At 34.3% G+C, this 15605-nt stretch overlaps 1 protein-coding gene across 1 annotated transcript in view; it reads left to right on the top strand.

The window, feature by feature from the left end:
• LOC132155784 (sucrase-isomaltase, intestinal-like) overlaps nt 1–15605 on the top strand; it is a 74838-nt gene that overhangs the window by 16218 nt on the left and 43015 nt on the right. Inside the window, 15 exon segments of the mRNA XM_059564475.1 lie at nt 2580–2703; nt 4586–4677; nt 4757–4877; nt 5422–5531; nt 5618–5772; nt 7488–7659; nt 8415–8514; nt 8727–8839; nt 9650–9775; nt 10590–10721; nt 10884–11000; nt 12351–12464; nt 12859–12943; nt 13060–13225; nt 14577–14721. Of these exon segments, the coding sequence (XP_059420458.1) occupies nt 2580–2703; nt 4586–4677; nt 4757–4877; nt 5422–5531; nt 5618–5772; nt 7488–7659; nt 8415–8514; nt 8727–8839; nt 9650–9775; nt 10590–10721; nt 10884–11000; nt 12351–12464; nt 12859–12943; nt 13060–13225; nt 14577–14721 (1872 nt within the window).

The following is a 15605-nucleotide window of genomic DNA, read 5'->3' as shown; positions in this document are numbered from 1 at the left end:
TTCACAAATCAAGAAGCATTTACTTGAGAAGCAAATTTGCATACGATAACATCAGATAAGAATGTATCAAAAAGGAAGTGACTTTATGCTAAAAACAAGAAAAATATCTGCAAATGGGGTCAGAAAAATTAAACCCTTTAAATTAAGAAATATAAATTACATGAATTACTTTTCTCATACCTCTCTCACTTTTAAATAGATATATAGATTAGGTTTTAGGTATTATGTTGGTTATTAATTGCTTAATATAAATATGTAAATACGAGTCTAATTTATTTTGGAGATATAGAAGCACCCATTTATACACTTATTGTTTATTGTTTCTGTATATGTGTTTTCTTTTATAGTTTGGTGGTGTGTAATATTATCACCAACAAACAAACAAATAAATGAATATAAAAAAGAAAAGAAAGGAGAGGAAAAAGTGAACAATTTTTGAGGAACAAAATGTCTTTATAATATATATATATATATATATATATATATATATATATATATATATATATAAACATATACATAAATAAGTATACAGAAGTAAAGTTTTCTTACTTTACTCACAGATATATCCTTGTTTTAATTATAAAGTCATTTAACTGTTCAAAAAACAAGTTTCAATATCTTTTGGTTCTTATGTGTTATATTATATTTGCACTTGAAAAATACAGAGAAAGTAAATATTTTTGCAGTTTGTCAAAAAAAAAGACTTGCATAAAGATTGAACACACCTTTTTTTTGTCCCTCACTCACCCATCCTTTCGGGTCAAAGGTCATTCCTCAGATCGTAAAACAATCAAACTTTATAAAGTCTTAAAGAGGCTCATAAATGGCACATGTAATTGCGTCATTAAAATGTACTTATTAGTCTGTGAATAATTTTATGTCTCTAAGCTCTTATTCAACACATCACTGAAAGGAAATCACACATTTCCAGCTTAAATCTGAGCATCTCATGAAACCAGTCTTGTTTAATTGCTTCTTTGAAGCATTTTGAAAGAGTTCATGCAATATTTTTGGAACAGAAAATATCTTGCAAAATTATTTTTATTCAACACAGACGTGGAGCTAAAGACAACTGCTCTGTTATTTGACAGCTAAATCCCATGCGGAGGATTGCAAAATGTCCCGATAAACAATGCAATGATAAAGAAGCCAGTAATATCATTTCAGGTGCATAAGATCACTCTTACAACATGAAGACAGAAGAAATGCTTTGTCATGCCTTACATAGACAAACAGCACATCTGGATCAGCCATTGTCTGTGAATGATTCCTGAATGGACACTTGTCTCAAGGAGCGCTGCTTCTTTGGTAAACCATGATGGGACATAAGTTCTGGTTGTAAAGCTGTAAAACACAAACACACCCACTCAGGACTTTAATTTCATTGCTACTGTACATAAAACAGACAGTTCAGCTCTGATCCTCTTTACTGTGCTCTGACTTCAGCTTGCCCACAGGACTGAAAAAGAAAGAAAACAACTACAGTGAAGGTAGGACAAATACAATTTGAAATAAATAAATGGTATGGTTTTTAAAAATGCTAAATATTTTGGGGGGTTTATATTTTGTATTATTTTTATATTTAGATTTTTTAATTTTTTTTTTGCATTAAGAATTAGCCTTAATATATTTAATATATATTAAATATAGTATAATTAATTTAATAGAATATGTCAGTGTATAACTTTTGTAGCTTAAATGCAGTCATGTCACTGTAAAAATATTATTTTTGTTATCTTGACTATTACTATATTCTGCACATCAAAATTTTTCGTTTTTTTAGCAAGGTGAGAATTCTTTGCAAACATTTTATTTTGATTTGATTCTATCAATTCAACTGAATAACTGAAATTATATTAAGACAAAAGTTTTATCCAAAAGAACAATGATGTAGCTTTTCTGTTTTGTCATGTGAGTCTGTTCAAGCAAGCAATCTTTTTTTTTTTTTTTTTTTTTATCCTTTTAAAATCTGGTATTTTGTTGAAAAGGGATTCAAAGAAAAGATGGAAGACAGTATATTATCTGGCTGTAAACAAACTGAGAACATGATATTACTGATGCGGCATGAAGTACCTCTTTTGTGATTAAACAGCAGAAAAGAAACATACAAAACATAAACACTGGACAACAAGTAGAATAAAGAGGAATAATGAGCATGTCTTTGACTGTTTTGTCATTTTATAGTTGTTTATATTGTTGGATGTTTCATGCCTTTAATCCTTTCATTGCCAGAAATACATTTAAAAAAAAAATTAAGTACCTTTTTTTTGTACCTTTTAGGTACTAATATGTACACTTTAGGTGCTAATTTGTACATTTAAGTTACCAATATGGACTCTTTAGGTACAAAGCTGTGCCTTTTGAAAAGGTACCACCCCAGTGAATGCTTTTTGTACCTTTTTTTCTGAGGGTTCAGAAAAGGTTAACTCAGTGACAGTGAAACAAAATATGGCAAAGGTGAAAAATGTTTTAAACATTAATGTGCATTTCATACACAGACTCAAGGGCATACTCAAGGATGTACTATGTATGTCAAAAATGTGCAGGGAGATGAATTACAAGATGTGTGTGTTGATCAGATGGCAAAGCAGCGCTTCTCCGGGCTGGAAGTATCCCTGATGGTGATGTTTGCTTTGGTAATGGTGGTGGCCATTGCAATGGTCATTTTAGTGGCCACTGGGGAGCCAGGGACGATCAAACATGGTAGGTGATCAGACGCCTGTAATTACTCTAATTACAGCTACACACACTCATACAGAGGCACAAACACGCATGTTTAAACTGTGCAGGGATAAAACACATCTGGACATCAGCAACCCCTGTCAAAACCAATAGGCTATGATTTTTGCAGGTATAGAAAATATTTATTTGTATATTTGTTTTATTTGGAAGTAAAAAAAAAAAAGAAATAATAATAATAATTCTAAAATAGAAGAATAGAAAAGTACTTTTGTAAGTATATTTATAACTTAGCATTTTTGTAATTTTCCAGTACAAATACCTAAACATTCTTAAATCAAGATACATTTACGTAAGAAACAAAATGGCTTGAGATATTAAGTGTTTCCTGAAAATTGTGTTGAACATTATTAGAGTTTTTGCTTAAAGACATAATATTTATATACTGTACTTAAATCACCCGAAGTGTTTATACAAGTGCATTTTTATGTTCTTAGTAAATTATTATTTTATACTATTTTTTAATTATTAAATTATTAAATGATTTATATATTTTAAATAATAATACTTTTAATTAGCAAGGATGCATTGAAATAAATAAAAGAGATAAAAGTGACACTGAAGACTGAAATGTTACATGAAAAAAGTATTTGGGGTAAGAAAAATAATCTTGTTTTCCGTTTGCATTTAGAATTGTTCAGATATTTCTTCTTGTTTTAAAAATAATTTTTAGAAAACAAGACTTAATATATCGCATCATCTTGCTTTTCAAGTAAATATATATATTGATATAAGAAGGAAAACAAGATTAATTTTAATGAATAATAAATACGAAATAAGTAAAAAAATATAATAATTACAGTGTAGAAGTTCTGTAGAAGTCAAAAATAACATCATCTACTAACATAAAATAAAAAAAAATAACCTTATCTTCAATTAATTGTGATTATGACAACTGAAAACTTCCTGTTTGATATCAATGTTTACATGTGTTTGATTTCAATATGTTAACCAATAATAGGCATAAACTGTCTAATGTTTAACAGAGTTCTATAACAGAATAGCAGTTCAACAAAGAAGTTCTCTAGAAGGCAAAAATAGCATCATATACAGTCAGAAAACCAAAAGCAGAGCCAGTGTGTAGAGGCACTGGTGAATGGCTCGCACGAGGAAGAGAGCTCAGACACGCACAGACTGGGTTATTATGACAGCTGTCCCTCTCAATTTCAATTTACCGTCCTGATATTGGTCAAGTGGTTTATATTTAAAGGGGACAAATTAAGCCTGGGACAGCTGGTTTGGGTGGGGCGAGTCTGTTTGGTCTCAGATAGCCTTGTTTTAGGGGTGCAGGGTACTAATGGAGATCAGGTTATAAAGCAAAGTAACATATTTCTGGAAAACATCACATATAGCATGTTTTTTGGAGAAATGTTGTAGTGTTTGATTTATGATTGTGGCCAATGATTACAGATTACCTCTTGTCTGATTATGTACTATGCACATTTGAAGAACTCTTGCAATAAGCTAGTATTCGATTACTAGTGATTGTACAACAGTTAAGGAATGGTTGAGGTTAAGTTAAGTAATGTGTTAAACACATTACTGTTAAATAAATCACATGTAGTTGCCAGGCAATTTTTAATAGTAATAAATAATTAGTAATACTTTAATTTGGTTAGGATGCATAAACTTGATCAAAAGTGACATTAAAAACTTGTTGTCAAGTACAGTAAATGTTGTTCTTTTGATTTTTCTGTTCATCAAATAATCCAGCAATATGATTTCCACAAACTATGAAGCAGCACAACTGTTTTTAATTGACCACAAACTTACTTACTAAAAAATGTATGTTAAACTGTATAAAGATGGTCATTTGCTATATTTGTCCAATTGTCTCCAACTTCAGATTCCGGATCTGATCCAGACATTGTCCCAGAATGTCCCAGCATTCCAGAGGGAGAGAGAGTGGACTGTTTCCCGGATGATGGAGCTTCCAGGGTAAACTGTAGTGGATATGGCATACCATACAACTCCAAACATGCTTTGCTAAATCTTCATAATGTATATTTCATCACAGCAAAAATGTCTGGAAAGAGCTTGCTGCTGGAGCCCCCTGAACGAGACTAATGTCCCCTGGTGCTTCTTCTCCAAAAACCACGGTTACAGCGTGGTCAGCGAAAGCAAGCCAGACAGTACACGTGAGTTTAGCCTGAACTGAGATGATGGCATAATAAAACATTATGATACGTATCATTGGCTTTTAGATAAGGCTTTGTATTACCTCTTTTGTCATGAGCCACTTATTCAAAGATTATTTTGAAGTTGGAAGTGGATCGCCATGAGATATCACCATTTTACCCTTTACCAAGGTTATATCAGTGGAACCATCTCTTTTCATAATGCTATTATACGGTGAAATGGTTTGAAACAAACTCTACTGACCCAGGTTCTATGGCAAAAAAAAAAAAAAAAAATGTATTTATTGACATATTTCTAGCCATGTCTGTTTACTATTAGTGCTCTTAATAACTTCTTATGCAACTTGTAAATGTTTGTACAACAAACATAAATGATGTCTCAACTTGTTTTGATAGTTGTTTGCTTTCAAGTTTCTACGATTATTTCTTTGTTTTTACTTATTAAATCCCATAGACACTGAAGATTTAAATCTGTAATTGACCATGTAGCAAGTAGAGCAAACAGTTCACCAAGATCTTATTGAAAATGTTTGTTTTGCTACAGATATTGAGGCTAAGCTGACAAGAATGGATGCTCCATCTCTTTTTGGAGCTGATATTAAAGATTTGACCTTCTATGCTGAAATGCAGACAGAAAACCGTCTTCGATTTAAGGTCTGTTTGCAAATTGACGCAAATATCCGAGATGATGTATCAGTGTAAACACGTCTATAATACTGTGCAATGTTCTTTGTTAAAAGATCACTGATGCCAGTAAAGCCAGGTTTGAGGTTCCTCACGAGCATGTGCAATCGCTTTCTGACACTCCCAACGGTCCCCTAAAATATAGATTGGAGCTGATCCAGAAACCCTTTGGGCTGAAAGTTTGGAGAGCAACATCTCCTGAAAAACTCCTGTGAGTGGGGAGCTTTTCGTCTTTTCTCTTCCTTCTCACACACAGATCATACGTTGTCTCTTTGTGAACATTGCTAACAATGCAGCACAAGTGTTTTTTTGACTAAATGAAGAGCTATCACAATGATAGAAATTATAAGCATGAATAGAATGAGGGAATCCTGCGAGGTCTGAACGAAGCCTGAAGCAATGCAAACAAGCTTTTTGTAAAGCAGCTGGTCTTTGTCTCTCAGTCTGAGATGGAAATTGCTTCTTTTTTCTCTCTCTTTTTTTACTTTTGTTATTGTCTGCTGCCATTTGTGTGTTTTTGTGCACTGTAAAAAAATTACAGGCAGGTTAAGAGAAAGTCCTGATTCCTAGTTCTTAGCTTTGTTCGAGCTGAATTTGATCTTTTTAAGTCACAGTGATTATCAGGCCTGCTTCATGCATGTTGTATCTGTGTTACATAAGGAATGTATATTCATTTCAGTGACCCTTTTAAATAAATATTAAATGAATCAGAGTGACACTGGATATTGGATGCATATACACTCTAAAAAAATGTATGTAATGATGATCAACAATATTATGTCAACAGAGCTCATCAAAATAATGTTTGCAACATTTTAATTAAATCACTAAATTTGAATTTTTAACTTGCAACAATTTTAAAAAAGGTACTCTGATTTACTTTTTGGAGAGCTTACTAAGTAAAAATGACTACTTACTCATTGTTTTAACAAAGAAATGTATGTAAACCTTTTTGACATTCAATTAATTACCATTTAAAATTGGTAATTTACAGAAAAAGTTTAAAAGTTGTCAAACCTTGGACCGTGTGGCCATTTTCAAGACATATTCAATGTAGTAACACTTGATCTCCATTATAAAGCAGTTCTGTTTTGCGCTGAAGAAAAGCTATCTGTAAAATGGCTGTTGCAATGCTTAAACACTGCAGATGCAAGATGTATTAAACAGAGCTTACTGTATATGTACATCATCAATTAAAAAAATTATCTGAATTAGATGCTGATTCCACATGAAATGCAGTTCTTATTAAAACAGCTTTCAACAGCAGGATTGCCCAATAAGAAATATATCTTATTTCCAAATAATACAGCAATTTGCAACATACAACAGAGAAATGGAGCATTTTTATGAAAACTGTTTTTTGTTCTCTTTTTTGAAGTCATTTCCCATTATGCGACCAGAGTCACGTCTGTTTGTGAATTTGCAAAGCAATCAATGATTCATCTTTTATCTGATAAAAAGTCTTAAAAGCCTAATAATGATGTGTTTTAATCATAGGAATGCATGATTCATATGCAGATTTCAGCATGGATTGATATATCAGAAGTAGTGTATGTTCATTATATGCTCATTATTATTATCTGTATGATGTTATTTTTAAAAGTCCTAGTAAAGTTTTAGATAAGAAGATGCACATGTCACAGAATTATTCTTAGCTATCAGTGTGGGTTTTGAGAATTGGAAGTTGTTTTCCTGGTGACAGAAGAAGATCTTTAGATGACCAATCTATCAGTATTCGTCATTTACTCTGCTGTTTTCATGTGGTTTGGTTGTGCAATTTCATGCACCCCTTTCACCCCTCTGTATTTGAAGACATACTTGAAGGGTGAATCTATTGATCAGTGCACATGTTCGGTTCCATGACATTCACTCACAAACTGAACTGTGAGTAAATCTACACCATCTCTTCTTCTCTTGCTCTATCAGGTTTGACACAACCATTGGGCCACTGGTTTTTGCTGATCAGTACCTTCAGCTCTCGGCTAAACTCCCCTCTCACAATATCTATGGACTTGGAGAGCATGTCCATCAGACCTTCCGCCATGACACCAACTGGAGGACCTGGCCTATCTTCACAAGAGCTGCTTTTCCCAATGGAGTGAGTCATAACATTTCGATTTTCACTATTCCAAACCAGTATGACTTGTTTTCTTCAGGGGAATACAAGGTTTAGGCAGGTTTTTGAAGAATTTCCTGGCCACTTTGTAGAACTGAGGGTGTCAAACTTCAAAAAAAAAAAAAAAAAAAAAAGGCTAACGCACCATAAAAGTAGTTCATTTTACTCATGCACCATATTCCAAATCTTGAAAAGTAATTTGACTGAAATTAAAGTCATTATTCACAGAGAACTGCTGCAGCTGGATAATTGAGTTAGTGAATTCAACTCAAGAACTGGTTCTGTTTGATTCATGAATGAATAATTTAGAACAACATTACTATTTCCCTGAGAAGATCTAGTGTCAATATTAAGATTTACAGTCAATAAAAACTTAATGAATTATGTCAGAAAACTTGAAATATCACATGAGTCATATAGTATGGAACTTTTTATAATACTTTTATGGTGATGTTTTGGAGCTCAGCTGCCCCCGTTATTTTATTTTAGTTTATTTTTTAATAATTGATTACAGAAACATAATTTTTGGTGAACTTTTCATTTAATGAGCTGTTTCTAATTGATTTGACTCATAGAAATTACTTTAGTTTTTCTAAGCCAATGTAATCAAAGAATATATATATATATAAAAAATCCTGGAATTTGTATATCAATATCACGAGTCATAAATGTCTTAATAAACTGATTAAAAGGTAGAAATTTGCCATTACAAACCTTAATGTATTTTCCTACCCCAGGGCACACATAACCTGTATGGACATTACCCCTATTTCACATGTCTGGAAGATACGAGCGGCCAAACCTTTGGAGTTTTCCTCATGAACAGCAATGCTATGGGTAAACAGATTTCTCTTGAGTAGATTTATTGTGTCATTTGTTTTAGTTTTTTTCTTTGCTGTGGGCTGAAATCATAATCTTTAATAACATGATTTGTGATGTCTGTGCACAGCATGTATACAACATGGGTTTGGAATGGCTGCTTTTGTTAAAGCTTAGCATATTAGACCAATGTAAGTTGTTTTTGGCTGTTTGTTCATGTCTGTGTGCAGAGGTGACAATCCAGCCTGCTCCGGCCATAACTTTCCGGACTATTGGAGGGGTTCTGGATTTCTACATCCTGGTTGGAGAAACACCAGAGGCAGTGGTGGATGAGTTCACGAAGGTGGGTGTTGCAGGAGAATAGAAATTGAAACACCAGTGACACTTGTGTGCTATTTTTTTTTTTTTTGAATTAACATTTTTATAGAAAACATTTTATAGTTCGTTATAGAAAAACAAGTTATGAGTCCAGAGCCTTGAGTCCATCATAACATCATAACAGGCACCTTCCTTTTAGACCTGCAAAGTCACTGGAAACAATCACAGCAGAGTGCGGCGCAGGACAACACTTGATGGCCGGGTAGAGACTTGTTTGTGCGGGATGCGGAAAATAATTAGGGTGTGCACACACTAGGCAATCATAACCATGCCGTAGTGCATTTGACCCCCAAAGTCATAGTAAATGTTGATGCCTAGCCTAAATAATTTGATCGGGAGCATCCCCTCCTGTGACCAATGATTTGTCTGTATTTGTATTCAGAGCCAATGAACAACTGACTTTAATAATAATAAAAGAACTGCATTAACGCGCAGCAAAATAATTACGAGCGTTAATCAATTAATCAATTAATGCGTTAACGTGATAATAAGGCGTTAACTTGCCCAGCCCAAATATATATATATATATATATATATATATGTATGTATAATTTTTCAGATTGTTTATTCTCTCGCAAATGTTATGTATTGATATATATTTCTGGAAATAAAATAAAAAAAATACTAGAATTTATTATTCTTCATCAATGCTAATTAACATTAGCTCTTGCCGATGGTTGAAGTAAAATCATATAGCCCCAGATGAGGCTCCCAGATTAGCCTGAGGGAGTCCTGTGATGTTCAGCGTGTTTAACATTGCTTTATGTGCTTCCAGCTGATTGGCAGAGCTTTCATCCCTCCATACTGGTCTCTGGGCTTCCAGCTCTCTCGCTGGGACTACGGCAGCTTGGAGGAGGTGAAGAAAGTGGTTGAGAGAAATCGACAGGCTGGTCTTCCATATGTAAGTGCCAGGAACAGAAGGAGGGTTCTCGCTTTGTTCTACAAAACTTGATTCCACCCAGTACTTCAAAGCTGCAGCCGAGAGCATGCAACAAAGCCTACCGATTCATGAATAATGACTCCACATATGTGCATTTACCTATACATGCAGTTAGAAGCATTTAGCACTTCCTGTTGGGACTCTAATTGCCGAAAGATGGACTGAAGCTCAATGTTTGATGTAATTTGAACAAAGAGGGCATTAGCATGTCAGGATATTACATCTCCGCCTGATTAGCATTACAAAATTACTGGCAGGAGAATCTCACCATCTGCTGATGGTTGATGAAAGTCAAATCTTCCAGAAAAAAATCAAAACAGCCAACAATGTATCTAGCATGCACAGAGGCATTAGCCATCATAAAAGCTGAAGGTGCTGACTCTAACGGACAAGATTGCAATGTCATAGTGAAATATATTAACATTTACAACCTGTTTACACTTAAAAATAAAGGTTCCAAAAGCAGGTTTTCATCGCAATCCAATAGAAGAACCATTTTTGGTTTGTCAAAGAACCTTTCAGGAAATAGTTCTTAAAGAATAATTATTTTAAAGAACACTTTTATATATATATATTTTACACGTTTGTGCAATGGAATGTTAAAGGTTCTTCATGGAACAATCAAATGCCGATGTAAAGAACCTTTTTGTGTAAGAGTGGAACTTCCATAATTAGACTTTAAAGTGAGACAGGATTCAATGAGAGGAAACTTTGATTTCTTGTCGATTTTACCAGGACTGAAAGCTGAATCAGCATTATAATTTTTTTGTTACAGGATGTCCATTACACTGATATTGACTACATGGAGAACAACAAGATCTTCACCTATGATACGGATAAATTTGCAGAGCTGCCTCACTTTGCTGACTACATGCATGATAAAGGGCAGAAATACATTGTCATACTGGTGAGCCATTGAGATTGCGGTTTCATTTATGCTAAGGTCCAGAGATTTTTAGGCTGGCAAGTTAATTCTGAGTTTTGAATGAGTTTCGAGTCATAAATTTCGGCCCTTTGCCAAAATTTATTTTGTGGAGTTGACCACCTTAAAATGTTTTCTTCTTGGTAGGATCCTGCCGTATCCACAGGTCAAAGGATAAATGGACCCTATGAGGCACTTGAGAGAGGACATGCGGCTAAGGTTTGGGTCACTGAGCCAGATGGGCTAACACCTCTACTGGGAGAGGTAATATCCTCCAAAGATCCTCCTGAGCATGGCATTATGTTGGTTAATTGTTACTAGGGTTTGGAATTGAGAACTGGTTATTTTCCATAAAAATGACTGAACTAAATGATTTACTTGCATTTGGTTTTAGTCATTTTTGTTGGACACCTAAATGTTTACAGAGATGTAGACAGATAACATTCTGTATTGCAATACATTGTCCTTGCTGGCTGAAATACACAGAGTGAAAATGGCTTGATCTGGGAATGAATGACTAACTTATTTTTGATGTATCGTTCAATAAAAAAATAACAAATAATAATAATAAATAATATTAAAACTTCTTCAGGAATAAATTACATTTTCAAATATATTTAAACAGAAAACAGTTATTTTAATTTCTAATATTATTTCACAGTATTACACATTTTGTTTTATTTCTGATTAAATAAATGATGGAAAATTGATACTCCGTGATATATAAAGTATAAATAGTTATTTAGAGATGGAGAATTGGTGCTATTTGCTCAAACGAACTGAAAGACTGGAGTCCTTAAGTTGAATTAGAATCAGAGCCAGAATCATTACATTTCTTACAATTCCCATCCACCTTTTTACCCATTAAACGTTATTAATTACCCAGATCTACTTTGGGAGACGATTAAGTTATATTAACACATTTATTTTAGGAATTAATAATGTGCTGTGTAAACATATGTTAAATAGAATAGAATAGAATAGAATAGAATAGAATAGGTATTTAGAATGAAGGAGAATAAGTTAAGAGACGTCAAATAAGGAATGGCTGAATGAAGAACATCTGGAGTTGCCATGAGAAAGACCATTAATTTACCTACTGTAACCTTGAGTTAGATCATATACTGTACTGTATCAGTCACCCCTCAGGGCAATGAGGCACATATCACATGGCAATAATATCACTTTTGATTATTTAGTCGATTTAGCATAGGCATATGGTTTTATTTCAGGTCATTGTTTGCATTGATTTTGCATTAGAGTTTAATATCACGCTTTCATGCAGCTCAGAGTCATGTGAAATGAAAAACAGAAATGAACTCAAGAGGGAATGGAAATGCCAGTGGCTTAAAAACTAAAAGACATACATAAAAGGAAACATGTAGACTGGCCGTTTTGTTGCAGTGCTAAATGTCATCAGTGACAAATTATGATGTTATTGAATGAATCCCTTGAAACATGGGCATTTTCCCAAAATAAATAACTAATATTTTAAATCTAGATAGATAGACAGACGGACAGATAGATTGATAGATAGATATTTGTATTTATTATTTTATATATCATATTATATTTTTATATTATTTTTCATTCATTCATTCTATTGTGTCACAGGTATGGCCAGGGGAAACTGTGTTTCCTGACTACACTAACCAGGTTTGCATTGATTGGTGGGTTGATGAAATTTTGCGTTTCCACAAGGAAGTCAAGCATGATGCTCTCTGGATTGTAAGTAATCCACAGAGATCATTACCCGTGAGCAAATATCGAACCTAATTGTTTTATGTCTTGGTGAAAAGGTCACGAAAGGTCATGAAAACTATTCTGATTCCGATCTCCAACTTCCTACAGTCTCCAACATACCGTATTGTTTCAAAGCTGCAACTGTGTCGAAGAAGAAACTTATTTTACACCATCCAATCAATTCCTGATTGATTAAATCAAGTCCCGCCCTATAGTTTTTCTTGCTGAATATTCTGATTACATTATAAAAAGTATATAATGGTTGTAAATGCCATTTCATGTTGACTTTAAAGCTTCCCTAAATAGTTTTGCTTTAAGCTTGAGGCAATTAGGCGCTTGAATTAGGGAGTACTGAACTAACTGCTGTTTTATTTCTAAGGACATGAATGAGGTGGCCAATTTCGTGAAAGGAGGCATCAAAGGCTGTGCTGATAACAAACTCAACTATCCTCCATTCACCCCACGTGTGTCTCAAATGCATCTACATCTAGATTTATTTATAGCAGATGGATATCAGCTACTAAGTGTTACCTCAGCATCTGTATACATACATCCTCTACACTTCCATTCAACTCTACAGGTATCCTTGATGATCTGATGTACAGTAAGACCTTATGCATGGATGCTAAACACAAATGGGGGGACCACTATGATGTCCACAGTCTCCATGGGTACTCTATGGTCCTGGCTACTGACAAGTAAGTGTTGGTTTTTCCACACTCTGTATGCAGAATATTTCCTATGCTGCTTTTTTTCAAAATTATTAATGAAGATGGAAAGTCAGTGGATAGTCATATGTTAACATGCTCATGATTGTGATATCATAACCATGATGAATTCTGAATTATGTTTTTCAATAATTTCATAGAGGTCTGGGTGGCTGTAGGATGTTGCTGTGAATGTTGTCAACATAGTATATTATATATATATATATATATATATATATATATATATATATATATATATATATATATATATATATATATATATATATATATATATATATTGCAAGCACCATTTTGGTTTATTTAAGTTGCAAAAAACATGGTTAATTCTGCATAGATTGTTTTTATTGAAAAACAATATAATACCTAGATCACACTACATCTTTGAGTTTTCGTTTGTTTGTTTGTTTTTTGTATAGCAGGATGCATATTTTTACTCTGAAGTAGGGATGGGCGATATATCGCATTCGATTGTCACGTGCATCTCGTCAGTAAAGCCGGTTTCCTGATTAGTGGTAAATTTCCATCACTTGCTTTCAGATGGAATGGCATTTAATAGACAGAGCCGTAGATCACTGACAAGCTACACAATATTGCGTTCATTATCGAAGGCGATTCATCTGGGATAATGAACAAGATATTGTGTAGCTTGTCAGTAATGTACGGCTCTGTCTATTAAATGCCATTCCATCTGAAAGCAAAAGATTTACCGCTAATCAGGAATCCGGCTTTACTGCCAAGATGCACGTGACGATCGCATGCGATATATCGCCCATCCCTACTCTGAAGGTATGTCTTTAGAAATATGATTCACATTTCTTTATATATATAATTATGTCATTTGAATGCAAAAATAAATAACTTTAATCCCTAGTGAATGCAATACATGATTAAGAAACACGTTAACAACTAAACAAAGTTCTGAAATAATGAATTTGCTGATTGTACACGACAGGTGTAAGTCACAGCAGTGGTGCCTCAAGCAGCATCACCCTTGACTTAGTGTTTTATTAACGTATGGCAACTATTTTCATATAGCAGGATGTTCTACTCAAAGGGGGGTGAAGAACGTTAAGTGGTATCCTGCTTGTTCCTTTTTTCCCTCTTTTTATTTTCAACAGCAAATCTGTTTTACTCATCTTGTAATTTCTGCATCATTGATTTGTTCCACTCTCGTTCCTCTTCGCCCCCTCTCTCTCATTCAGCTTAACTCCTACATTTAACTTCTGCCTGTGTGTTTGTCATCTCTGTGCTTTCATAGGCCACCCAATGGCGTTGTTTCTTTTCAGTACCATTGTTTTATTGTGGTACCAACGCTCCCTATGCATCTAATATTGTGTTTCTGATTCCAGGGCATCAAATTTGGGACAAGCCGTTCCATGGTCTTTACCCGCTCCTCATTCCCAGGGGTGGGCAAGTACTCTGGGCACTGGTTGGGCGACAACAGCGCCAACTGGAATGACATTAAGTGGGCGATACCCGGCATGCTGGAGTTTAACCTCTTCGGAATCCCTTACGTAAGTGGTTTGACTTCAGACAAAACATCTTTTTCAACATGGGTAATTGATGGTAGACACCAGTCTGTCTTCATAACACAACAGCCCCACTGAGAGACATGAAGAGCTTTCGGAGAAAGCTTTTGGTTTTGATTAAGTTTCCATGAAATGCAATGAGAAATTAAATGGGCATTCAGACTCTGTGTTCAGGTTGAATTGAGTTAACATTGACTGGCTGACTCAATAGTCAGATCCAATGAATTTATCATGGGACGGACAATGTATAAATGTATTGCTGTACAATATTGCCTGATCACCAAGCTTGTTGTGAATTGTATTTTGGGGTAAATGCAGTTTTATATATATAATATATATATAAAACAGTACATAACAGGTGCATATTGCCCAGAGGTTGGTCTAGTTCTCCCTTATATTGCATTTTAATTAAATTTTCAACTTTGTCTAATATGTTTCTCAGAAGACTTCAAATGAGAACTAAACCTAGACACAAATACATTAAGAAGATAAAGTAAAAATAAACAAATTTTGATAGCAACTCTGTTTGCCTTGCTGATAAATATTTGTTCTAACTGAGATTTCTCACTTTTGACTGCAGACTTTGGGTCCTTTTAAATATCAGGAGGTTCTCATATTTGGCTCATTTAAGTATCAACTTTGTCACTAGCATAATTCATAAAGATATAATGCTATAATATATTCTCAAGGGGGCAGCTGTGGCTAAGCCGAAGGTTGCAGGTTCGAGTCTCATTTCCAGCAGTTGTTGTAGGTGGGTTGAATGAATGAGCAGCGCTCTTTTCCACCCTCAATACCCATGGCTGAAGTGCCCTTGGGCAAGGCACTGAACCCCCTAATTGCTCCTCGGCCACTGGATCTATAGCTGCCCA

The sequence above is a fragment of the Carassius carassius genome, chromosome 13, assembly GCF_963082965.1.
Source record: "Carassius carassius chromosome 13, fCarCar2.1, whole genome shotgun sequence".
NCBI classification, from domain to species: domain Eukaryota; kingdom Metazoa; phylum Chordata; class Actinopteri; order Cypriniformes; family Cyprinidae; genus Carassius; species Carassius carassius.
The sequence above is the reverse complement of the archived record's forward strand: the minus strand, read 5'-3'. Positions and strand labels throughout refer to the sequence as shown.